Source organism: Anabrus simplex, chromosome 1 (genome assembly GCF_040414725.1).
Source record: "Anabrus simplex isolate iqAnaSimp1 chromosome 1, ASM4041472v1, whole genome shotgun sequence".
NCBI classification, from domain to species: Eukaryota; Metazoa; Arthropoda; class Insecta; order Orthoptera; family Tettigoniidae; genus Anabrus; species Anabrus simplex.
Genome location: NC_090265.1, coordinates 1,686,056,269 through 1,686,084,024, shown reverse-complemented (window position 1 = coordinate 1,686,084,024; position 27,756 = coordinate 1,686,056,269). Strand labels below are relative to the sequence as shown.

The 27,756-nt window shown below is 38.1% G+C and overlaps 1 protein-coding gene across 7 annotated transcripts in view; it reads right to left on the bottom strand.

The window, feature by feature from the left end:
• LOC136858684 (ATP-binding cassette sub-family C member 5) overlaps positions 1–27,756 on the bottom strand; it is a 299,980-nt gene that overhangs the window by 130,506 nt on the left and 141,718 nt on the right. For all 7 annotated transcript variants that reach the window (XM_067138409.2, XM_068225666.1, XM_067138411.2 and 4 more), the window contains 3 exons: positions 16,668–16,770; positions 12,397–12,593; positions 11,393–11,542 (listed from right to left, as the gene is read on the bottom strand). In XM_067138409.2, coding sequence (XP_066994510.2) covers positions 11,393–11,542; positions 12,397–12,593; positions 16,668–16,770 — 450 coding nt within the window. The remainder of the gene's footprint in view (positions 1–11,392; positions 11,543–12,396; positions 12,594–16,667; positions 16,771–27,756) is intronic.

The following is a 27,756-nucleotide window of genomic DNA, read 5'->3' as shown; positions in this document are numbered from 1 at the left end:
AGCGGTACTGGTTTCGACCCCAATCTGGGTCATCATCAGCTGAATAAAAACACACAAATAATGCATAGGAAAACAAGAAATTAAAGGATGAGTCTTTCACAAAAACAGTTGAAGAAGCAATATAAGATAATGGGGATTAGCAAAGCAGGATTTTAAATTGTAAAATCTAGAAGAAGTAGAAAGTCAGTCACTTATATGAAGTAAGGCGGAATCTTGTGAAGAGTAGCACAACACACGCAAAGTTCAGCACTGTGTCTCAAAAGGTTTACGAGAAGAGGCGAACAGTTAAGTGAGCCAGCCTGCATATAGGCTACTATCAGGCGCAAAGTCACAACGCAATTTAATAAATATGAAGTCCCAAAATTGTGTAGAAGTCAAAGACGAGTTGCTTGATTAAAGCAAAATGCTAGCTCCTGAAGATCAGCGCAACATACTCAACGTCCGAAACTGAGCTTTCAAATGCCGACGAAACTCTGAATAGCTTAATGATCCAGCCTGTAATTATTTCGGTTGTGAAAATTTATATAATACAATTTAATATAATTTAATATAATTGAAGTATGTAACTAGGATCATGTAGATTCTTTAGAACAGTTGACGTAAAAAACAATTGTGAACAGAAAAATGGTAAAAAGCGCAATACCGGAAACAAATGAAAAACACATATGCACAGCGCGCTACTTCTTGAAGATAAGAATTCAGGCCATAATTGAGGTAGTCCAAGGAAGCGCAAAGCATGAGTTTAAATTTGAATGTTGCAAAGACCCAAAATGCAGGTGGCACTATAGTATACTAGTACACAGTTCAATTCGTAAAGCAGTTTTTTCTTCTTTTTTTCTTTTTTCGAGAGGAGAGGTGAAAAGAAAAGATAGGATAAGTTAATAAAGGAGGAGGATTAGTAAATAAGAGAAGATTAAAAGGATTGGAAGTTAAAAGAGGATGGGAAACGATAGGATAGGGAAATAAAGGAGGGGTAGTTTAGGGTGGGTTAGGAGGGTGGATTATTGGAGGTAGAAAACGTGGGTAGGAACTGTGTAAGGCGTGGAAAATTGAATTTGGGTTTAGAAATTTAGTATTTTTGAGAAGAAGAATTAGGAAGTCAAATAAAATATTGGGTTTTTCAGAAATCTTGTTTAAATTGAAATTAGGGTTGTAGTATTGGTCAAGGTGAATAAAGCAATTTTCAGTAGTGTTTAGAAGGGGGCCTTTGTTAATAATTTTAAGTATTTTTATGTCTTTATCAATATTGGTGAAATTATGCTTGGAGTCTTGTATGTGTTATCCTATAGCAGAGAATCTGTTGTATTTAATGGCGTTGATATGTTTGGAGTAACTGATGTTAAAGTTGCGGTCAGTTCGTCCGATGTACGAGGAGCTGCAGTTGTTACATTTGAATCTGTATACTCCAGATTTAGAAAAAGCATTAGATTTATTTAATGAATTAGAGTTGTGTAATATATCAAGATTTCTGTTATTGGTTCTAAAAGAAATTTTCATGTTGTGTTTCTTAAGAACATTAGTTATTTTATAAGCATCCTGGGTGAAAGTAGAAATGGAAAATGCAGTGGGTTTGTGCAAGTAGGGCAGCATCCTGCTTCATGAATTTACCGAGCTCAGAACACTTTAAACAAGCCTCGGACCTATGGGAGTAACGGAGTCCCACTCCCATTTGACAGGCGAGGGACTCCTTGGAAACAACTTGGCGAACGAAATGGAATTCGATGGGGAGCTATCAATATTAATGGGCTTATGGAAGAAAGAAGGTAGAACTGGCTGAGTCAGCAAAGAGGATGTATCTGGATGTGCTAGGAGTAAGTGATATTTGGGTAAGGGGAGATAAGGAGGAAGAGATAGGAGATTATAAAGTGTACTTGATGGGTGTTAGAAAGGGAAGTGCAGAGTCTGGGGTAGGGCTCTTTATCAGAAATACCATTGCACGCAACATAGTTTCTGTTAAGCACGTAAATGAGCGAATGATGTGGGTAGATTTGTCAGTGGGAGCAATTAGGACAAGAATTGTGTCCGTGTATTCACCATGTGAGGGTGCAGATGAGGATGAAGTTGACAAGTTTTATGAAGCATTGAGTGACATCGTGGTCAGGGTCAACAGCAAGGATAGAATAGTGCTAATGGGCGATTTCAATGCGAGAGTTGGGAATAGAACTGAAGGATACGAAAGGGTGATTGGTAAATGTGAAGAAGATATGGAAGCTAATGGGAATGGGAAGCGTTTGCTGGACTTCTGTGCTAGTATGGGTTTAGCTGTTACGAATACATTCTTCAAGCATAAGGCTATTCACCGCTATACATGGGAGGCTAGGGGTACCAGATCCATAATAGACTATATCTTAACAGACTTTGAATTCAGGAAATCTTTTAGGAATGTACGAGTTTTTCGGGGATTTTTCGATGATACAGACCATTATCTGATCTGTAGTGAACTAAGTATCTCTAGGCCTAGGGTAGAGAAAGTGAAATCTGTCTGCAAACGAATAAGGGTAGAAAATCTCCAGGACGAGGAAATTAGAAGTAATAATAATAATAATAATGTTATTTGTTTTACGTCCCACTAACTACTTTTTAAGGTCTTCGGAGACGCCGAGGTGCCGGAATTTAGTCCCGCAGGAGTTCTTTTACGTGCCAGTAAATCTACCGACACGGGGCTGTCGTATTTGAGCACCTTCAAATACCACCGGACTGAGCCAGGATCGAACCTGCCAAGTTGGGGTTAGAAGGCCAGCGCCTTAACCGTCTGAGCCACTCAGCCCGGCGAAATTAGAAGTACATGGATGTGATTAGTGAGAAGTTTCGAACAGTAGACAGTAAGCAGGTTCAGGATATAGAACGTGAATGGGTGGCATACAGGGATGCTGTAGTAGAAACAGCAAGGGAATGCCTACGAACAACTGTGTGTAAAGATGGGAAAAGGCGAACATCTTGGTGGAATGATGAAGTGAGAGCAGCATGTAAACGTAAAAAGAAGGCTTATCAGAAATGGGTCCAAACAAGGGCCGAGGCAGACAGGAATTGGTAAGTAGATGAAAGAAACAGAGCGAAACAAATAGTTGTTGAATCCAATAACGAAGGCATGGGAAGATTTTGGTAATAACCTGGAAAGGCTAGGTCAAGCAGCAGGAAAACCTTTCTGGACAGTAATAAAGGATCTTAGGAAGGGAGGGAAAAAGGAAATGAACAGTGTGTTGAGTAATTCAGGTGAACTCATAATAGATCCCAGGGAATCACTGGAGAGGTGGAGGGAATATTTTGAACATCTTCTCAATGTAAAAGGAAATCATCATGGTGGTGTTGCAAACAGCCAAGCTCATGGGGAGGAGGAAAATGATGTTGGTGAAATTATGCTTGAGGAAGTGGAAAGGATAGTAAATAAACTCCATTGTCATAAGGCAGCAGAAATAGATGAAATTAGACCTGAAATGGTGAAGTATAGTGGGAAGGCAGGGATGAAATGGCTTCATAGAGTAGTAAAATTAGCGTGGAGTGTTGGTAAGGTACCTTCAGATTGGACAAAAGCAGTAATTGCACCTATCTATAAGCAAGGGAACAGGAAGGATTGCAACAACTATCGAGGTATCTCATTGATTAGTATACCAGGCAAAGTATTCACTGGCATCTTGGAAGGGAGGGTGCGATCAGTCGTTGAGAGGAAGTTGGATGAAAACCAGTGTGGTTTCAGACCACAGAGGGGCTGTCAGAATCAGATTTTCAGTATGCGCCAGGTAATTGAAAAGTTGTTAAAGCCATTAAATTTAGCGACAGTATGGATGGTGTTCAATTCGTTATTTAAATCTTTTTTAGACATAGGGGTGTTGAAGGCACGAAAAATTAGGCTGTTATAAGTAGCACGTTTATGTGCTTGTGGGTGTGAAGAATCTTGCCATATTGTGGTTGCTGTTTGGGTTGGTTTTCTGAACATTTTGTAAGTTAAAGAAGAAGGATATCTAGTTATAGTTAAGTCTAGAAAATGAAGAGTTTTGCTGTGTTCTGATTCAAGGGTTTTCTAAGAAATCGAGGTATATTTCAGCTAGAATGCCTGAAGCTGGTGAGCCCATAGCTAAACCATCTTGTTGGTAAATGATGTTGTCAAAGGTGAAATAATTATTGTTGCGAACCAATTGTAAGATTGACATGAAGTCTTGAATTTCTAGTTTACTCAGGGCCTGTACTACGACAGACAGATAAAAGTGTGGTTTAAATTTATGTTGCAATTTGCACATTTATCTGGAAGGTCGGCTGGAAAGGCGTACTATGACTTTGTTTATGTGTAATCTGGGAGAATATTCTCGAGGTTAGCTATGCTGAAGTTGTAGAGGCAGTTAACGCTCTTATCTGGGACTTTGCTCCTATCGGGGACGCTACTGTAACAATGAAGATGGCTATACATCAAGATGAATTTACATCTGCATGATGTTGTACAAAATTAAGTTGTTACAATGTAATCTTTGTATATATTTATAAAGTATGACATGCTTCCTGTCCAGCTATCACAGAATTCTTGAAGATTTCCCAAGCTAGCAAGTTGTTGCTACTGGCTATATAAGTTGCATACAAGCAAGCGAGCAGCAAGCTTCATGGGTATCCACGGTCGTTAGGGCAACATAGTTTGCTGCTATGCAGTTTTTCGTGGGTTCGAGTCCCAACAGTCTAACATTTTTTTTTACCTTCTAAATGTTAGTCGGTAGGGTACTAGAGGTGATAGTACATATTTCCTAATCATTAGAATGCGTGTCAAAAGCGTGGGTTCTATTCCAAATCTATCCGCGACACACAAATGGAGTAAAGGTATACGACGTTGTTCATGGCGATTCGTCCGTCGAATAAGGATGTTAAGGAGGTTATTATATTTCTTTTACTTCATAACAACTTGCTACTAAATATTTACACTAAAGTGAGATAAATGCTTGGCAGTTACTATTCTCACATTGTATTGAAAAGAAAGAAACTAACTACTTAATCAATGAGCAAACAATAAATTGAATTATAATAAAATTAATGATCCTACGCTGCATCAGTGGCATTAATTACGAATATAAACTTTACTTTCACAGTAACGCGCATCCTCGTAAATAGTATTAGACAAAAAAAGATACATAACCCGAATCTTAACTTTTGCGTCCAGATTACATTTTCAGTCCTTTCATTTTCTATAACAGTTTCAGTTTCATTACATAGTTAATTAATTTTAACATTTCTTCGTATGTGTAGATTTCAGTCCTAATTCTGTTTCTGACCTGAACTTCCACATTATAGCTTAATAAGAGTCTGATATTGGATTCTAGTAATACAATTTGAAAAGGAATAGCGCTAAACAAACAAAAACACCAGGGAACATGTACACCACCACGCTAAATTTCACTATATTTTCAGTAACCTTATTACCAACCCAATAAAAATGTTACTACATCTTCCGCATTACAATACCATCATTAAAATCCATTGGTAGTACGCAAGAAAATATTTAACTTCTAGTTCGCAAAACTGCAGCCTACGTATCTGGCTGTTTACCTGAAAGTCATGGTACAGGCCCTCAAATTACTGAATTTAAGTTGTTTCCAAATTATTCCCCATAATAAACAACAACAAAAACAAATTCAGTAAACTGAGTAAAATAGAAATTCAAGACTTCATGTCAATCTTAAAATTGGTTCTCAACAATAATTATTTCACCTTTGACAACACCATTTACCAACAAGATGGTTTAGCTCTGGGCTCACCAGGTTCAGGCAATCTAGCCAAAAACAACCTCGATTTCTTAGAAAACACAAATAATAATAATAATAATAATAATAATAATAATAATAATAATAATAATAATAATAATAATATTTCTCTAATATCCTCTTTTGGGCCAGATATGTTGATGACGCATTAGTAATGTTAAATGAAGAATCAACCAACGCAGCCTCCTCTTCTTCTTCTTCTTCTTCTTCTTCTTCTTCTTCTTCTTCTTCTTCTTCTTCTTCTTCTTCTTCTTCTTCACAACATTGACTCTAACATTAAATTCACCCTTGAATCAGAACACAGCAAAACTCTTCATTTTCTAGACTTAACTATAACTAGATATCCTTCTTCTTTAACTTACAAAATGTTCAGAAAACCAACCCAAACAGCAACCACAATACGGAAAGATTCTTCACACCCACAAGCACATAAACGTGCTACTTATAACAGCCTAATTTTTCGTGCCTTCAACACCCCTATGTCTAAAAAAGATTTAAATAACGAATTGAACACCATCTATACTGTCGCTAAATTTAATGGCTTTAACAACTCTTTCATAAACCGTTTCATCAACAAATTCAAACACTGTCCTAAAACTACATTATCAAAAGACAAAACCAAACCCACTGCATTTTCCATTTCTACTTTCACTCAAGATGCTTATAAAATAACTAATGTTCTTAAGAAACACAACATGAAAATTTCTTTTAGAACCAATAACAGAAATCTTAATATATTACACAACCATAAATCACTAAATAAATCTAATGCTTTTTCTAAATCTGGAGTATACAGATTCAAATGTAACAACTGCAGCTCCTCGTACATCGGACGAACTGACCGCAACTTTAAGATCAGATACTCCGAACATACCAACGCCATTAAATACAACAGATTCTCTGCTACAGGACAACACATACAAGACTCCAAGCATAATTTCACCAATATTGAAAAAGACATTAAAATACTTAAAATCATTAACAAAGGCCCCCTTCTAAACACTACTGAGTATTGTTTTATTCACCTTGACCAATACTTCAACCCTAATTTCAATTTAAACAAGATTTCTGAAAAACCCAATATTTTATTTGACTTCCTAATTCTTCTTCTCAAAAATACTAAATTTCTAAACCCGAATTCAATTTTCCATGCCTTACACAGTTCCTACCCATGTTTTCTACCTCCAATAACCCACCCTCCAAACCCGCCTTTAACTATCCCTCCTTTATTTCCCTATCCTATCCTTTCCCATCCTCTTTTAACTTCCAATCCTTTTAATCTCCTCTTATTTACTAATCCTCCTCCTTTATTAACTTAACCTATCTTTTCTTTTCACCTCTCCTCTCGAAAAAAGAAAAAAAAAAAAGAAAAATCTACTTTACGAATTGAACTGTATACTAGTATACTATAGTGCCACCTACATTTTGGGTCTTTACAACATTCAAATTTAAACTCATGCCTTGCGTTTCTTTGGACTACCTCAATTACGACCTGAATTCTTATCTTCAAGAAGTAGCACGCTGTGCATATGTGTGTTTCATTTGTTTCCGGTATTGCGCTTTTTATCACTTTTCTCTTCACAATTGTTGTTTACGTCAATTGTTCTAAAGAATCTACAAGATCCTAGTTACATACTTCAATGGAAATTAACACCGAGAAAACTGTACAGATGACATCCCGCAACGGAGGCCGAGAAGCTGTGGAGGACAGGATATATCTAGGACAAAAAACTCTTGTGACAGTCAACAGTTTCAAATACTTGGGAGTGACTCTGCAAAGCACTGCCAGATCTATCAGAATACATGTGAAATCCCGTGCAGCATCTGCCACAAAAGCAATTTTTGACATCAAAGAATCATCCCAATTATCATTAACAACCGCTATGGCCTTATTCAATGCAAACGTAGTTCCTATCGCAACATACGGAATAGATATTATTTGGGATAAGTTAAGTCTAGTGACTTTGAAAGCAGTTAAATCAAGATTCTTGAAAGCCGCTCTAGGTGTTTCAAAACACACAAAGTCGAGGCTAGTATACAAGCTCGCGAGAGAACCGTTCTTTATAGAAGAACTGCGTATGAGACTCCCATCTACCAACAGCTCGAATAAACTGCTCCTCGAAAGACAAAAGAAACGAAGAGAAATCTGGCTGGACTTTTATACTACGGAAGCCATGGTAAATAGATCCTGGGCCAACACGAATCAATACCTGCGTCACCTGGTGACCTCAATAGCTGTCCATGGGTACCACCACCAAGTATGCAAGAACAAGGGTTTTCACGATCCCGGGAATAACTGTATATGCAAGTTGTGCGATCAACCTTGTGATTGTTACCACATTACCGCTTGTAAAAAATGAGTAATACCCGTGATAGATTATTGTGCTTAACTCATTGGGCCCGAGCCACGGAATCGTTCCGTGCTTCGTCTCGGTGGACCAAATGCCGGACCACGGAACTGTTCCGTTGTCTCATTTTACAACATAATTCAACTTTTCCTCAAGAGATGGCAGAGTGGGTTGCATTTGTGATTTGTGTAGGGATTCTTTCTTTGCAATGTTATATGCTCTTTGCTAATATATATATCGATAGTGTGCTTGGTAATATTAGTTTGAAGTGGGCTGTCTCTCGACTTTGAGATTCGCTTGAAAACAAGATGGCTGCCAGTATAGAACTGATATTTACCGATATATAACCCCTTTTAGGAAGTAATGATGATTAGGAATGTAATTTTTTCAGTGAAATTAGTAGTAATATTAGTATTAGTGTTACCAATGCTCCTGAAGAACAAATAGATGTGGAAATCGAAGAGGAAATGCAAACAGAAGGCCGTGTTACAGCTCAGCAGGCGGACTGAGTACGGACCCATGATGCTATTAAATAAAATGTTTTACTGTATTCCTTGTTTCGCAGTTTGTGGCATGAAAGCCTTTTGTTTTCATGTATATTTAAATCTTTAGTGGTCTTGTAAGTAAGAAATTTCTCACGACATGAATCGACACTATATTTCCTCCAAAATAATCCCAGCGCCAATACAGTTTCAATCCAACAAATATGCGGGGCTCAATGGGTTAATTAAAATGTGTACAATCAAAATGCGGGGTGAAATGTATCGCCAAAACTTAGGTAACTTATGTAACATATATACACAACTTGTGTGCATTTCTTAATAAAATTATTTATTATTTATTTATTTACATATTTTACGCCCACATTGGACCACTGAAATCAATACATTTGAGTTAATTTCTTCTTTTTCTTCTCCCAGAACTTTCTCATCCTCTCCGACCTGGAAGCCCTTTGTGTGTCCGATATAGCATATTGTTTCTGTTCAACTGTTTTTAGTTTGAGATGCTTTTGTTCTTCAAAATCCTCTTCTCTTTTCTGTCTTTGATTTGTTGCCGAGTTATACCCAATACTTCCAAATCATCCTGAACTTATTTGAACCAATTATTATTGATTTTATACTTAAAAAAGTAATCGAATAGTTGTTTCAATATCCTGGTGTTTGGTAATCTTGATATGTGACAGAAAAAGGAAATTCTTTTTTTACGCATTGTAGATATTATTGATTCACATTCATGATAGACAATGTTGTTAGGCAACAATCTCCACTGTCCATCAACTTGGTGTTTTTTATTAATAATTGTTCTAAGAATTCTTCTATCAGTTTTCTGTAATTTGTCTGTTGTAGATTTTACATTTAATTTGAATGAAGTTTCACTAGCATACGTTGCCTCTGGTTTTATTATGGCGTTATAGTGTTTCAGCTTAGCGTTTATCGAAAGAGATTTTTTTAATAGGTTGGCCAGGTAAGTCTTTGTGTTTGTTTAAATTTAGTTGTTCTGTGTTCTATTGCTTCTTTTTCATTTGTGTTCCATGTTATTATTTCCCCAAGATATTTGAATTTCTGAACAATTTTAATCTCTTTATTACTGTTCAATTGAATAACTGGTAAATCTACATTAAAAGTTGACATCATTTCTGTTTTTTCAAATGAAATTTGTAATCCCACTTTTTTAGCTATAATTTCTAGTTGTTCAATTTGAAATTTAGCCTCTTCTATTGTATTTGCAAGTAATGCTAAAATTGTCCGCAAAAGCAAGGCAGTTGAGTTTAATATTTCTACCGATCTTGATAGTTGGTTGGCATTTCTTGTTCATTCACACATAACCTTCTCCAATTTAAATCTAAGAATTTCATTTTTGTCCGTATTGAACTGAGAATGGAAGATAGGAAACTTAAAAGGGTCCACCTTTTCAATACCCTTTTAAGTTTCCTATCTTCCATTCTAACCTTCTCCAATGCACAATTAAATAACAATGGTGAAAGTCCGTCTCCTTGTCGAAGTCCAGTTCTTATAGTGAATGATTCTGATAATTCACCTCTAAATTTAACTTTTGCCTTCGTATTTTTAAAAGTCATACTAATGAGGTTAACAAGTTTTTGGTGTAAGCCAAATTCTTTAAGGCTTTTTAATAATGATTCACGATGAATACTGTTGTATGCTTTTTTTAAATCTACAAACATGATGACTAGATCCTTACTTCGAACTCTTTGGTGCTTCATTAACCATTTTAAACTAATGATTTGATCTGGACAGCTTCTTCATCCTTTAATTTCTTGTTTTCCTATGCATTGTTTTTGTATTTTTATTCGGCTGATGACGACCCAGATTGGGGTCAAAACCGGTACTGCTTCCACTTATAATTAAATAAGAATGTAACACTACATTTCTTATTTACTCGTATTGAATAGGTTGAACTACGTTATTTGTTATTTCAATTTAATTTTGATACAGTTCAATACGGAACATCTTGAAAATTTTATCTTTAAAGACATTCTATATTCAAAGACATAAGTTAAAATTGATCATAAGTATAAAATAAGGCATGCACAAATAATATGAAGACTGTAGGAGTTTTCAATTTTTTTTTTTTTTTTTGTCTGATCCAACTGTATAGAGTAACTAGTATTAGAAAATGATTGACATTGTTCATTAAAATAAGGCCAACAAAATGTCTGAAGAAAATACATTAAAAGAAGTCTTTTGAGGTCTTCTGATACAAAGCGTCATTTAAGCTATGATTTCTTTGGCAGTTGAATATTACATTAAACGTAGGGGGAACTCCTTCTCTAAAAAAAAAAAAAAAAGACACAAGTTCATCTCGTGAATCGTTTAATTGGTAATGAGCGGAAACTGCATAGAAAATAACTTGAAGATCAAGCAAAGTCAAATGGATGCTTTTAGAAGGAGTCTAGAAAGAAAAAGAAAAATTAAAAATGGGGGAATTAGAACAAGAGTTGTAGAATGGGAAGGAATACAGAAAGAAATAATTGTAAGAAGCATTTACTCCCCTGCTGGCCCTGCTGTAATGACATGAGTGTTCGTGTGGCTGAGTGAAAGCTGTTGACTGCTGATGATGATGATGAATAAACAAAGTTAACATAGGGAACAATTGAATGCATAGCAGCTAGAGCTTAATTTCTTGGCAAGCTCCATAATACAAAAAATCCATTTAAATAAGTAATGTTTCACTTAACTCTGAAGCCAAAAGTTAGAGAATAACTGTCAACTGATAAGAGTGCTATTAATATTTGATCAATGATGTTGACGTAACTATAGTTATGCTCGTTGTGACATGCAAACTAACCGGTTGGCATAGAGTGCACGAGCAAGAGCAACACGCTGCTTCTGTCCTCCAGACAAGTTGATTCCCCTCTCTCCTATCTCTGTCTGGTCCCCTCCAGGAAGCATGTTGATGTCTTCAGTCAAGGAACAGCAATAGACCACTTCGTAGTACCTATAACAGCATTCAAAAAGCAGATGAAAATTTAGAATTGATATTTAAATGAGGTAACGATCTCAACTAAATGGCTCGTTACTGTCTTCTGAGCCCTTCGCAAGTGTTAACATCTCGCCTATTATACACAACATGTCAAGCCAATACCATGTAGTTGACTGATATATATGGCAGGTGAATTGTTGCCTGTTTCCGAGTATCAGATCTTATTTTAAAAGCATGCTTTCTTGAAGCACGTGTTTCCACCAATAGTACATTAGATCAAATTCATCTGAATGCTAGATTGTCTTTACAAGTCCTACCGCATTGTAGGTGAAATGTTAAATCTCACCCTTACACCAATACACACAAAACTGCAGGAAATTATGAAATATGATTGTAAAACAAGGATAAAATATTGCCAAATAGTAGAACTGGCATGAGCTTTGGGCACAGCACCTTAATTGAACGAAGGTAATCTACAAACTACAGAACTGGAAGTATTGCAACAACCACTGAAGAATTTCTGAGATTCTTGTACTAGACAAAATATTTAGATGCCTTTTGTAAGGGAGATTATAACCTGTATGTTCTTCAATTTAATTGGGAATATTTATTACTATTATTTATTTACATAGTTTACGCCCATATTGGAGCACTTAAATCAAACCCAAATACATTTATGTTAACAAAAAATTAACTGAAGATTTAGCTTGCATCATCGTCTTCCTTTCCCAAAACCTCTTCATTCTGGCTGATCTTCATCAGATATGACATATTGTTAAATACAATAGTCTATGTAAAATCTTACTGATGTACTTAATGTCTACCATAACTCCCACTATGAAGAGTGAACATGAAGATGATACTCATACCTTTTAGAATTAAAACTTTCTCCAAAGAGAATATTCTCTCTGAGGGTGGCATTAAGAATCCATGCTTCTTGGCTAACGTAAGCACATGAACCATCCCTTGTCACTTGACCAGACATCATCTTCAGCTGTCCCAAACATGCCAGCAGCAGCGAGGTCTTACCCGAACCAACATGTCCACAGACTCCAATGAGCTTGCCCTGAAAAACAAGAAATTTGAAGATCTTACCAAAGCATGGTGAAGTCAGGTCAGAATATATTCTGCTACTGTATGCGACAGTAGACAGTCGCAGGTCTGGCCGAGGGTCTGGTAGCCGATACCAAACCAGGCAAACAAAGGGAAAACCAATAGCTGCAAGCAGAGGAGTTTTCCCTTAGAAGGCTGGATAAGATGAGACCTTTGTGTGGGAAATAACACATAAATTCATCAGCTGCTGCCTTGCAGTAAGGCAGGGGACTGCCAAAGGCTAAGGGAGACCATCCTGAAAGAAAATCCTCTAGTACCTTAGGCCTAGCAAGTCAGTACAGGAGTACAATGCAGTTGCCTTCAAAATGAAAACGATCCTCGGAAAGAAACATATTCTGAATGTCGACAATACTTAAAGTACTCTTTGGAACTAATGACGTCACGTCCGATGTTCATTCAAGATGTACGAGAAGAACCGATCATAGAAACAGGCTTCGGATTGGAACCTTAAACGTTATGACTAACAGGAAAATGCAACTAAATCACAGATTTCATGAACCGTAGACATATTCACTCCTAGGGCTAAGTGAAACCAAATGGAAAGATTGCAACACAAGAATGTTAGAGGACGGATATACATTATACTGGAGTGGTAATCCTGCAGTGGCGAGGAATGGAGTTGGTTTTATACTCCAAAAAGACATTGATAGGGTAAGATGTCTCATTCATCATTCAGAGATTAATCAAAGCTAAAATATGCCTAAATGGAGAAACTCAAACTGTGGTCCAAGTTTATGCTCCCCAGCAGGGTTGTAGCGAGGACCAAAAAGCAAGCTTCCTAGAAAAACTGATGATGATGATGATGATTGTTGTTTAAAGGGGCCTAAAATCGAGGTCATCAGCCCCTAATGGTACTAATGAGACGAAATGGAATGACAAATTAAAAATTCCAAAATTCTCCACAGACCACAATTCAAAATGGGAGGACGAAGAATGAATGGATGGATATGAATTTAAAACAATCAGTGGATCCGACCCGCAATGTCTCGCATTCATAGAAATTGACGTGAAACAATAGTATTACTGACCAAGGGACTGCATTTATAGCACAATACTGAATCGATGATGGTTTTAGTCTAAAGGGGTCCAAAATCTAAGTCATCGGCCCCTCACAATGATACTTAGTGCTAGGAAAGTAGAACCATGGTATTTGTCAGGTTCCAGTACTAATCCAAAAGTAGCATAGACTCGCGGCATTCCACACAGTATGGTACTACTCACAGGTAATGAAAATCGCACATGGAATACAGACCTATAGTGTTTTGCACATTGCGGCGCCATTTACAGGCAGTGCAAACCTATGGTGTTCATCAACATACGTGTACTAACCACAGGGACCTGCACTATCCTGTGTTGTTCCTCATATAGTGCGTACTAATCATAGGCAAGCCAGAACCATGGTGTTGCTCCTAATGTGGTACTAATCACAGGTACTGTAAAAGTCGGCAACGCACACTGTTGCAACTAATCACAAACCTATTTGATACCTATCATAGTGGTACTATGCGCAAGTAAAAGCGACCTATGGTATTCCCCGCATGGTGGTACTTATCACAAGTAGTTTCATGGTTCTAATACAATTATCCCTTGGTTGCCCCTTTTAGCTGCCTCTTATGACAGGCAGGGAATACTGTGGGTGTATTCTTCGTCTGCGTACCCCACCCATGGAGGGTTGTGAGTTTGGTCTGCAAGAGGTATTTTATTACCCTCAAGTCTGCTGGCAAGCCGGTTAGGACCCCCCTATCCGCCACCTGGGACGCGCCACGTGGGAGTATCACCTCTCCCCCTGTTATGCCAGCATAGTACGCTTGTGGCCTAGAAAAACTAGAAGACATCATTGATGAAAAGAACATAATGATAATTGAGAATTTTAATGCCCAGGTAGGAACTGATAGGTCAGGTTATGAAGAAATTATTGGTCCATATGGATTTGGTAATAGAAATGAGGAGGGTGAACTTCTGCTTGATCTATGTACACAAAACCAACTTCTGGTGAAGAACTCGTGGTTTCAGAAACGGGATAGCCACAAGATAATGAGATACAGCTGGGATGGTCAGTATAGATCAGTGATAGCCCTTATCATCACAGATAGGTCACGTGAGAAAAGGTGCACGATGTAAAAGTGATACCTAGTGAGAGCCTTCATAGTGATCATAGACTCCTCATTGCAGACCTAAGAGTCACCAAACCTATTATTAAAGTAAACAAGAAGAAAAAAAACCACTAATTAAAGACTGGAAATTGAAAGATCTGAAAGTCAAACAGCAGTTTCAAGAGGAAATCAGAGCTAAAAAACCAGTAACAGACACAAAGATAGGTAATGAAGAATGGAATGATTTTAAGGCAAGTCTGACTGGTAGTGCGGATAAAATATGTGGAAGAACAAGCAGAAGAGTTAGAGAGAAAAGAACATCTAGGTGGAATGATAAAGTGAAAGAAGCCATAATGAAAAGGAATAAAGCCAAAGAAGTTCTTGATGTGGCTAAGTCTGACAGAAGAATCAACAGTGACTGAATAGATAACAATTGGAAGAGATGGCAAAAGATGATACAGGAAGTTGGAAGTCAGTCAAGAGAATTGTACGGGAAGAAAAAGAGAAAAGTTGGAAAGAATTTACAACTAAACTGGAAGAAGACAGTAAAGGGAATATGAAAATGATATATGGAATAGTAAAAAGTAAAAGATCAGATAAAGAAACAATTACAGCTCAGGATACAGTAGACGGGAATATAATTCGCAATATGAAAGATATCACAGATACAGGGACAGTACTTTGACAAGCTCCTAAATGGCCCTAATGAGATCCCTGTTGAGGATCTATTGTTATAGAGGAAAATATCCCAATTACATGGACAGAAGTAGATCAAACTCCCCATAGGATGAGACGTGGTAAGTCAGCAGGACTGATGAAGTTACAGCTGACATGGTTAAAGCTGCTGGTCCGCCAGGAATACAGTGGCTGTATAGAGTTCTCAGAACAATATGGAAGGATAACGAAATACCTGAAGATTGGACAAAAGGAGTAATAGTTCCTATCTTTAAGAAAGGGAGTAAGGAAAAAATTGTTGTTTTCCATTCGACCGTTTATCATAACCAGACTTACAACCCGACACATAGCAAGTTATAGGCATATTCACATGCGATAGTAATTTGAAACATATTCTGAAGTATATGTCCTACTTATCAAATATATTAATATTCTCCACTTTTCAGTTTGCAAAAGTTAACACCAGATATTTTGCACATATGCAACTACCGAAAAAGACCAGAAAATGTTTACACACTTCCACTTTAAGTCAACAAAATGCATGCTTACATGCCTTTACATCGACAGCAGCGCTGCAGGCGTCGGAGAACATGTACACCTCGTCTGTTAAAATGTGATTCAGAACGAGTCGTCGCACTATTCATATCTATTCATTCTGCTTATAGGTTACTGTATGGTAAGAAACAGAAATGCTGTCCACTTCCTTGAGACATTTTTCTTGCAATCTCCTCTTATGCTGCCCTTTCCTTCATTTCATTGCGGTATTCTACAGAGCCCACTAAATATAGGCAGGGATGTGCCTCATACTTGGCAATTAATATATACACAACATCCCTCAGCCATGAAGACGAACCTATTTTTGTTGTTTTGATTCCCAACAATCCCAGTATACCTAGCGCGCACCGTTAATACTCAAATTCCATTGGTCAACTCTGTCAAAGATTTGGCAGTTCTCTGACCAATTAGAACATGTTCTAATTCACTTCCAAGAATTTTTAAGACTACTTAAGATTTCTCAAATATTGCAAGCAATTTGACAAATAAACTTGTGAAGTACTGAAATTTTTTGTGAAGTCTTGAATTTAACAAAATTTTGAGAGTGTACAACAGGCTTAAGTCTCCAAAACAATTTCACCTTTTCATCATTTATTGTCAACCAAATGGTGCTTTATCTTATCTTCTTGTTACCAGTATCACATATTCATCACATAAAGACTAGTTCTCTTTCCTATTCAGCACTAAATTTTGTCAGAACTCACCTTGGGAACATTAAAATTGATATCATCGAGCACCTCCATCAATTTATTTTCACATCCTATCAGTGGATCCATTCTCTCTCTTTTATTTTGTTTTCCATATGATCTGCAACAAATAACAGTACTATGAAGGAAATAATGTCTCAGGGGTGAATATTCCAGGCTTGGGGCATAACAACAGGATAATGGGCCCAGACACTTCAAACATAACAAGTAAAGTCACATGCAAACAGTTATTTAAGATACTAGGTAGAATTAATAAGTAACTACAATTGTGTTGCTGTATCCACCTGAATGTATACACTGATAAAGCATCTTACAGTAGTTTCCTATTGACTAGGGTAGTCGTCGGCAGCAGTGGCGGCCGCAACTCGTCTTACAATTTGTTTTAAGTTATACCGACACAGATAGGTCTTATGGCAATGATGGTATAAGAAAGGGTTAGGAGAAGGAAGGAAGTGGCCGTGGCCTTAAGGTACAGCCCCAGCATTTGCCTAGTGTGAAAATGGAAAACCATGGAGAACCATCTTCAGGACTGCCGACAGTGGCAGACGACCCACTATCTCCTGGATGCAAGTTCAATGCTGCATGCCCCTAACTGCACGGCCAACTTGCCCGGTGCTGCAACTCAATCCAAGTAAACATATGCTTCAACAGTTTACATTTTCACACTTACAATATGTTTAATATGACTTAGCAGCCCAATCTTGGCATGAAACATACATCCACACAGATCAAATGGTGACAACAACGAACAATTTGTGTGTGTCATCAATGCTAAACGAGAAGCCCATTATCCCTTCTTCAAGATCCATCTTCAGACGCAAAGAAAGCACACTTTCTCAAACTCAAGCTTAAAAGTCAGGGGCAAATAAGAGAGATAAAGTACAACTGGTGGCAGCAGAAAGCTCAGGAACTGCAAAGTGTGTCTGATGCCTGAGACTCGCGTAACTTCTATGCAGGAATAAAAGAGTTATATGGCCCAACTCGCTCCTCTTCCGGGACCCTGAAAGATGCTGATAATGCTACCACTATTACTGATAGCCAAGAAATACTAGAGCTTTGGAAAGAACGTTTTTCCACTCTGCTGAATCGGAGTTCAAATGCAGCTGAAGACTTTCTGGATGATGTGCCTCTACATCCTCAACAACTGTGGATGGCTCTCCCACCAACTAGGTTAGTACTGCAGTGAATAAAAATGGGAAAAATATTAAGTGAAGCAGAAGTAGTAACAATACACAAAGTGAATTTCTGAAATCTTGAATCTTGTTCATTGACCTCTGAGTGATGTACATGGAGCAGCCATATGGGATCCATATCAAATAGGACTCATTAAGGAACTTGAGATGGTACAGCGAAAGACTGCAAGATTCGTGCTTAACAATTACAATCCTAGAAGTAGCGTGACAAGTATGATCGAAAAACTTGGGCAGTAGATACTGGGGACTAGAAGGAAATGAACATAGTTATGTGCCATGTATAATGCCTAGACGAATAAGCCAGCTTGGGGAGAGTTGAGCAGTCAACTAGAAAAGCCTTGTTACATAAGTAGGACAGATCATCCGCATGAAGTAAAAGGTCGATCGCGGAAAAATAACTGTAGTAAATATTTGTTCATAAATTGGGAAACTGATGATTGGAATGCATTGCCTGCAGAGATCTTAGAGTCTTTTCCAAAAAATGTGAGATGCTTCAAGAACAGACTTCAGCATTCTGTAAATTGTGTGTAAATTTATGTGTGATGGTGTCATGTTTTAATGCAATGCTCAACCCACTATAAATTGTAGTATTAAGGCATCTGAATTATTTAAGGTATGTGTGAATTTGTATACGAACATGCTGTATTTACAATGCTAAGATAATAGTAATTGGATTGCTCCATCTACTGTAAGTCATAGTGTAAAATTTTGAAATACTTGAGGTACGTGAGAATTTGTATTTGACAGTGTTGTAATGTTAAGCGAGTAATAACCTCAACCTATAGTATTATAAGCCATAGTGCTAAGCACTGGAAATACTTAAGATGTGTGTAAATCTGTATATGATGATGCTGGATTTAGAAAGTTAATAATAATAATAATCGTATGGCCTCAGCTACCGTGTGCAGACATTTCAATTTGACGCCATCTGGCTGTCTGCTCGTCAATTTCGACGTTCCGTTTTACTCTAGGCCCCCACTAGATGGCAGGCCGAGTAAACCGAAACTCTCTTGGGCGTCTATGGCTGAGATTTAATGAATTTTGTCGGGTAAACACCAAATGTGTCACCAGAGATCTTTTACATGCCGACATCGTACGACATGGAGTGTCGAAAGGACTTTTTTCCGCCCTTCAAAAATCCGACTACCTCTGCCGGGTTTGAACCCGCTATCTTGGGATCCGGAGGCCGACACTCTACCGCTGATCCACAGAGGCAGCTTTTAGAAAGTTAAAACTAGTAGTATTTCTTGTAATAATTTCTTCCCATGGAATTGCTTGTTGTACTCTTGTTGTTGTTATTACTGTTGTTGTTGGGTAATTATGTTGTAACTTTACTTCATTATCACACTACTGTACGTCATCATTGCCACCAGGATTTCCCAATTTTAAACCATGCAAAATGCTGGGGCTATACCTTAATTAAGACCACAGCCACTTCCCGCCTACTCCTAGGCCTTTTCTATCCCATCATCGACATAAGACCTATCTGTAAAGTGAATTATTGTAATAATAATACGAAGGCAAAAGTTACATTTAGAGGTGAATTATCAGAATCATTCACTATAAGAACTGGACTTCGACAAGGAGACGGACTTTCACCATTGTTATTTAATTGTGCATTGGAGAAGGTTATGGGTGAATGGAACAAGAAATGCCAACCAACTATCAAGATCGGTAGAAGTATTAAACTCAACTGCCTTGCTTTTGCGGACGATTTAGCATTACTTGCAAATACAATAGAAGAGGCTAAATTTCAAATTGAACAGCTAGAAATTATAGCAAAAAAAAAATGGGATTACAAATTTCATTTGAAAAAACAGAAATAATGCCAACTTTTAAAGTTGATTTACCAGTTATTCAACTGAACAGTAATAAAGAGATTAAAATTGTTCAGAAATTCAAGTATCTTGGGGAAATAATAACATGGAACACAAATGAAAAAGAAGCAATAGAACACAGAACAACTAAATTTAAACAAACACAAAGACTTACCTGGCCAACCTATAAAACAAAAAATCTCTTTCGATAAACGCTAAGCTGAAACACTATAATTCCATAGTTAAACCAGAGGCAACGTATGCTACTGAAACTTTATTCAAATTAAATGTAAAATCTACAACAGACAAATTACAGAAAACTGATAGAAGAATTCTTAGAACAATTATTAATAAAAAACACCAAGTTGATGGACAGTGGAGATTGTTGCCTAACAACATTGTCTATCATGAATGTGAATCAATAATATCTACAATGCGTAAAAGAAGAATTTCCTTTTTCTGTCACATATCTAGATTACCAGACACCAGGATACTGAAACAACTATTTGATTACTTTTTGAAAAATAAAATCAATAATAATTGGTTCAAATAAGTTCAGGATGATTTGGAAGAATTGGGTATAACACAGCAACAAATCAAAGACAGAAAAGAGAAGAGGATTTTGAAGAACAAAAGCATAAGTCTCAAACTAAACAGTTGAATGGAAACAATATACTATATCGGACACACAAAGGGCTTCCAGGTCGGAGAGGATGAAAAAGTTCTGGGAGAAGAAAAAGAAGAAATTAACTCAAATGTATTGATTTCAGTGCTCCAATGTGGGCGTAAAATATGTAAATAAATAATAATAATAATAATACATCGGACACACAAAGGGCTTCCAGGTCGTAGAGGATGAGAAAATTCTGGGAGAAGAAAAAGAAGAAATTAACTCAAATGTATTGATTTCAGTGCTCCAATGTGGGCGTAAAATATGTAAATAATAATAAATAATAATATATTACATATACAATAAAAAGTGCTTATCCCGCCATGCAAAAATCAGACACTATAATACAGTAATCAAGCCCGAAGTCTTATATGGCAGCGAGATGCTTGCACTAAATGGGAAAGGTGACCTAGAAAACATTTTAAAAGAAGAAAGAAGAATCCTGAGGAAAATTCTCGGCCCCCAAAAAACAGAAGATGAATATAGACTGAGGTCATGCAAAGTGACAGAAGAGCTTTCCAGCATTGCAGCAGACATCCGCAAAAGACGTCTGAAATTTTATGGGCATGTTTGCAGGCTGCCGGCAAGTAGACTGACACACAAGATTCTCACCTACATAGAACATATAAAAAATATTCCATGGGTACTGGAAGTGAAGAAGGATCTGGAAAAAGCTCAGATGAACTCAAATGACACCACGGACAGAAACCTCTACAGGAAAAAAATTAATGGATGGAAAGCGCAACCAGAGAACGAAGTGAAAAAGACTGAGGCAAAATGGTCAGAAGAACAAAAAAGGATCAACAGAGAAAGGATGAGAGCTGTTTGGCAACTCAGAAAACAGAAACGTTAGAGCTTTGCGTGATCCATTGGGTCCATATGAACAACAACAACAACAACAATAATAATGTGTTACCAGTGCTGCAGTGCAGTGACAAAGGATGGACACTAAAGGCTTCATCAATGAATCAGGTAACAGATAAGGGCCCTCCTAGAGGCAGCCCTACCCAGGGAGTGGCACCCCTGCCTATGAGAGTCCCAGAGCACACTGACCCGGTGTGTAACATCTGGAAAAGGGTCCCAGCTCAGGGTAACGAGTGAAGACCTCAATGGCAGCAAAATGGAGAATATGATTCGGTGTGGTGGAGCTGGCAGAGGAGGCAACCCATTCCTCTGGGGGTCGTACAGATAGAACCCACTGCCTCGTGGGAGTAAACGCCAAAAAAAAAAAAAAAAAACAACCACCTCAATTACTTTAGGCCTAGCAAGCCAATAAAAGAGCTTACTTGTACTTGCTTTCAAAACACATAAGAGCCTCAGAACGCATTTATCAACTAAATTAAGATCCGAGCATGAGCAGACTCATGTCAGGGATGATGGTAGTTTATGGCCTGATGATAGACAGGGTCTTGTAAAAATGCAAAAATCCTGGAGGAGACTAACACGGATTGGGAGCTTCAACTTACTCAGTCTCACAGGAAAATGTGGAAAACTGGTGGACCTCATGGAAAGGAGGAAATTAATGATACTGGGGCTGAGTGAAACCAAATGGAGAGGGAAAGGAATGAAGAAATTAAGAAAACAGTACACACTGCATTGGCATGGAAATGACAAAGAGATGAGGAATGGTGTTGGTTTTATTATGAGTAAAAATCTAGGAGGAGTTGCTGACATTCAGTAAGTAGCGAGAGAATTATAAAGGCGACTGTGCATTTAGGGAAAGGAAAACTAACTTTGGTACAGGTGTATGCACCTCAAACTGGATGTTGTCAAGAAGATAAGAACCAGTTTCTTGATGATTTGGAAAAGTTACTAGTAAAGAGAGAGTAATCATTATAGAATACCTGAATGCCCAGATTAGGGCAGATAGAACAGGATATGAGAATGTAATGGGACCTCATGGATATGGTGGACGAAATATAGAAGGTGCACATATCCTACACTTCTGTATGAGGAATGAGTTGGTGGTAAAAAATAGTTGGTTCAAGAAGAGAGAGAGCCATAAGATAACACGATAGAAGCAGAATGGTACCAGATGTCAGAGTAATACCCAGCAAGAGCCTTGACAGTGACCACTGTCTATTAGTAGCGGACCTGAGGAACTTCCATATGCCAAAAATACAGAACAGGAAAATACCAAAAAGCAAAGTATGGGAACTAAGAAAAATAAAAAAAATAAAAAAATTAAAAAGAAAGTTAAGAGAAATGATTATCAGAACCAGATAAAAACCCTGTTACCAAGAGATGAGAGGGAAAAACGAAGAGGCAGAATGGACCAGAATAAGGGACACGTTGGTTAAGGAAGCAACTTAAGTTTGTGGAAAGACAAGTGTGAAAACAAGGGAAAAGGTAACACCTTCCTGGAATGAAAGAGTGAGAGCAGCAATCAGGGAACAAAATCTCTTGCGGAAAGAAAGGGACTGGGGGAAAAATAAACTGGATCTTACTAGAGATGAGGCAAAGATCAGAAACTTTGAACAATTATACCGAAACAAGAAACTGGATATTAAAAGAAGAGTTCCAGAAGAAAAGACCAAGGCATGGAATATATTCACTTAGAAACTGGAGGACGACAGCAGAGGCAATAAGAAACTTCTGTATAGTGTTATCAGAGGTAAAAGGAAACCAATAAATTCCATAAAGGCACTTAAATGAAAATGAAAATCTGGTTAGGATAGAAAGTTACATGAGAGAAGTCTTGAAGAAACATTTCGACCACCTACTGAATAGACCAGTTCAAGAACAAAATACAGAACCGGAAATCCAAGCCTACAATGAAGAACTTACTGTTATTATTCTAATCAAATATCATCAATACGGATCAAAAATGATATTTATTACATGTAACATCACCTGGACAGAAACTGAGACAGCGTTAAAATCTATGCCTAAAGGAAAATCTTCAGGTGCAGATGAAGTGAATGCAGACACGATAAAGGCAGCAGGCATCCAGGGTATACAATGGCTGCACAGAGTACTAAATGCCGCATGGACAGTGAGCCGAACCAAGCCTGCCTTGGTGGTGCACTTCCTTCATTCCTACTTCTCCTTGACTGTCGTTGTCGCCATTAGCGATAACATTACCCAAATGTGACGTGAAACTTATAGTTTCTCATTGAAGATGGCACTCTAGCCATCTGTGTTGATACACAGTCTGTCTCTCGCTCTCCATGTGTTAAGTTGGTGTGCTCGTGATACCAACAATGGAGGGATCGAAAATGATGAACAAACTGGGATTTAAAATGTGCTTCTTGGTCTACGAATTGCTATTATCGTGGATTTACTTGTTTCAATGCTCGGCTCTCTGATGGGAGTCATTATTTTGATTGACGTAAATAAATAGTTTGAGATTCCTGATTGCTGCTCCCAGGTATTCATTCATTTTATTTCATTTCATTTAGTTACAAGAACGGTTCTATGTGATTGTACAGGGTGATTAATTTGAAAATACAGAGCGGAGTGCCGAGGATTAGGCGCGCTGGGAAGCGGAGACAGCAAGCGCAGTGCCCGCCATGACAAGCAGGCATAGTCAGCTCAAAGAAGCGGCATGATCACGCCTATAGAAACTAAACAAAACTGAACTCGCTGGCTACATAGATGCTCTGGACAAATATGTAAATGAATAAACAAATAAATCAACTAGGAAATTAAACTGAATTCGCCAGTAATAAATAAATATATAAACAAATAAATAAATCAACTAGGAAATTAAACTGAACTCACCAGTATTTACAGACGATGCTGAAAGTGATCTCCTTCAGCTGCAATGCAAGCTTCACATCTTGTAATGAGATTTCGAAACACAGTTTGTAGTTCATGGACACCGATAGAACGCACAATGTTCCTAATTTCAGTTTTTAATTCTGCAGTTCGAGGATTACTCCTGTAAACTTTTCCTTTAAGATTTCCCCATACAAAAAAATCACATGTGCTTAAATCAGGCGAACGAGGGGGCCATAAGCCTTTACTGATGATCTGATCATCATCAAACATTTCCCATAACCATCGCATAGAGCTACGCGCCGTATGGGCCGTTGCACTATCCTGCTGGAAATAGCCGTACCTTTTCTCTTCTTCAGTCAGTTCAGCAAAAAATGGTTCCAGAATGTTGTGAATATAACGGTCAGAAGTAATTGTGTCCTGAAAAAATATCGGACCGATAATTCGTCGGGCACTGATAGCGCACCACACACCCACCTTCACATCGTGCAGAGGTCTCGGCTGTAAAATGTGCGGGTTGTCTGTATCCCAGATTCTATTGTTCTGTGAATTGACATATCCACTCAAATGAAACCAGGCTTCGTCGCTCATAAAAAGAAAGTTCGGATCCACAACACCGTTGTGGACACTATTTATTAGCTAATTGCAAAATTGTATTCTTGCATTGAAATCTGTAGGCAGTATGTTATGGACTGAATGAGTCCGATTAGATCGTAAATGTAACAATTTTGTTATATTACGTGCTGAAGAAGGTGAAATACCGCTTTCCTGAGATAATCTCCGAAGCGACTTATGTGGACTGACCTGGAGTCTTGCCTGTATATCTTCTAACCTCTCTTGTGTGACAGCTGTTCTCCTTTGCTTCTTTTTCTTGTTGCTTACAGAACCAGTACTACGCCACTTGTAAACGAGCTGAAGCACGTAACGTTTTGATGGTACTGTCGCACCGGGAAATTGTCTACAGAATTTTCGAAGGCACCTTTTAACTGGTTTCTTCTTCTTGTGCAAATAACACTCGACCAAAAATATTCTTTGCTCTATAGTGTATTTAACCATCGTGATAATAACCTCACAACACACCTTAAAAGTCCAATATTTTCTAACTAACTGAGGGACAGAGTGCTGAACAGCTGCGCATTGCAGTGAACACTTCTTATCTCGCCGTGTTGACACAAGCCATATAGCGCTCGCTTGGGACTTCCCACGGCATGCGAGAAGAAGTCGGAACACTTAAAATATTCTCCCTGTATTTCCATAGTTTTATATCACCTGTTTTTGCAGGCTCTTAGTTAATTAATTTTGTGTGTGTTTTAAATTTTTCTTTCTTTGTGTGCACACGCATGAAAACGGAGTGTGGTATTTACCTATCTGTTTGTTTGGGCCTGTGTGTTTGTGGGTTTTGAGACCATGCACTTCTGTTTCCTCATCATTTGGAATCGTGGTAGAGCATTGGCATATTCTGTGATTTGATGCTATGGGGTTTAATCCATGTTTGTCCACGTGAGGCAATTTGGATGTCCCGGGTAGAGGGTCGACGAATGTTGTGATTGCTATGATTATATATGGATCAGCCTTGCCTATTTTTGCGGCGGTCCAGCATTGTATCTGTGGTTAGCTGGAAAATTTATAATGTCCAATAATGGACCATTATATTGGTATTATAAATCTACTCATTCAGGACAAATATTTCATGTTCCCTATAGGAATCAACATCTATATCATCTGATGGCCAGGCAGGCATCAATTTTTGGAAGTGAGACATAGTTTCTCACAGTGCATTGGCACTGCTGGTGGCTTTAAGTAGCCTATGCAGTGGCCTCCACGGTATGCACTAGCCTTGCGTCTTGGTAAGTGTGCTAAGTACCAACTGATGAGCCCAACTTAGCACACGAGGGCAAAACGCGGGCAACCAAGAATGAGTTAGCTGGAAAATTTATAATGTCCCATAACAGACTATTATATTGGTATTCCATTATATCCGTTGCTATTCTTTGTGAAAGTATACATCGCGCCTTGACATACCAGTCTCGTCTGGGTCGATTTTATATTGGGTCTCTCTTCCTGTTCATACGTGTGTGTGCGTGTTTGAGCTGTCTGCCTGTGTACGGTTTATAGTACTCTCTGTATCTTGTAATTTTAATTTTCCTTTTTTTCTTTTCTTTTCCGTTTTAGTTGGCCAGTTCGAGCCATGTGTGGTATTTTATATTTTATATTTCTAGGCCATTATCTGCTCTATTGTCGGCAATTAGTTTTTGTTTTTGTAACTGTGGCAACATCATCTTGTTCTTTTGCTTCTGCTCCTCTGGAAGGCTGTGTTTTGGCATTGTTATGACGCGCTAGCATCGTGTGGACGCTCGTTTGAAGCACGGATGCTAACTGTTGATATGTGCGCGGTCCTCATTTGTATGGCTGCATTATCCCTTTCGTGTTCCATTTTCTGATTCCTTCGATAACGTGTTCCACGTCACATTTTTCTGAAGCGAGTTTGTATTTTTATGTGGTCTTACGGAAGTGAATAATGCGATCATGTGTACTGTCGCCATGTAACACAAAACTTACTATGTCATTGAATGGGATACTACTTTATGTTCTATTTTTCTGCAGTTATGTAAGTAACTTTTAAAGCAGCTTCTCATTTTTGCTTTCATTTTAATATTGTGTGTGTTTGTAATAAACCCCATTTTCTTTTGATCCATTCTTTTATTCATGGGGGTTACGGGTTCTTGCCTTTCTGTCCTTTCGCTCCCCTTTTGTATATGCATGGGTCCAGCTCCGACCTGTTTTAATTCGTTCCAGTCCATCCACAGCAATTTATGAAGAGAGGTAAGTGAGGTAAGTATCAGCGCGTACATGTCGTGTACTGTGTTGTGTTATGGTAGCAGGGTAGGGGGTGGTAGAACAGACAACAAAATACCTGCGGATTGGAGCAAGGGCGTTATACTGTAATTCCCCTGTTTAAGAAAGGCAGCAGACGGAAACCCACCAACTATAGAGGAATAACCCTGCTGTCTCATGGGCTAAAAATTCTAGAGAAAATCATAGAAAGGAGATTGAGAACCATCAGTTAGAGGAGGAGCAATGCAGATTCAGAAGTAACAGATCAACACTGGATCTAATTTTTAGCACCCACATCCTGATGGAAATGGAAAAGTATTGGGAGAAAGGCAAGAACCTGATCATTGTATTTCTGGATACAGAAAAGGCCTATGATAGTGTTACTTGGGATAAGATCTGGGAGTGCCTGAGGAAAAGAAATGTGCCTGAAGGATTGGTAAGGAAAATTTAGATGTACAAAGACTGTACTGGCTGTGTACAAATTGGGGAAGGTTGATCATCATGGTTTGAGACCAAGAGTGAGTTCAGCAAGGAAGTGCACTGTCCCCACTACTGTTCATCACTGTTATGGACAATATAATGAAGAACATGAAGGAAAAGTTAGGTGAAGTAAATGCAGTGGCCTTTGCTGATGATATCATGATTTGGGGTGAAACAGAAGAGGAAGTACAGACCAGAGTCAAAGTATGTAAATCCAGTTCCAGGAATATAACCTCAACATCAGCAAGACCAAGACAGTGGTGATGGCAGTCAACAGAAAAGGGCGTCCAGCAAGTGTTAAATTAGGAGACCACAGCTAGAGTGTGTGGATAGTTTTCCTTCCCTGGGAAGTGTAATCTCTAGTGCTAATG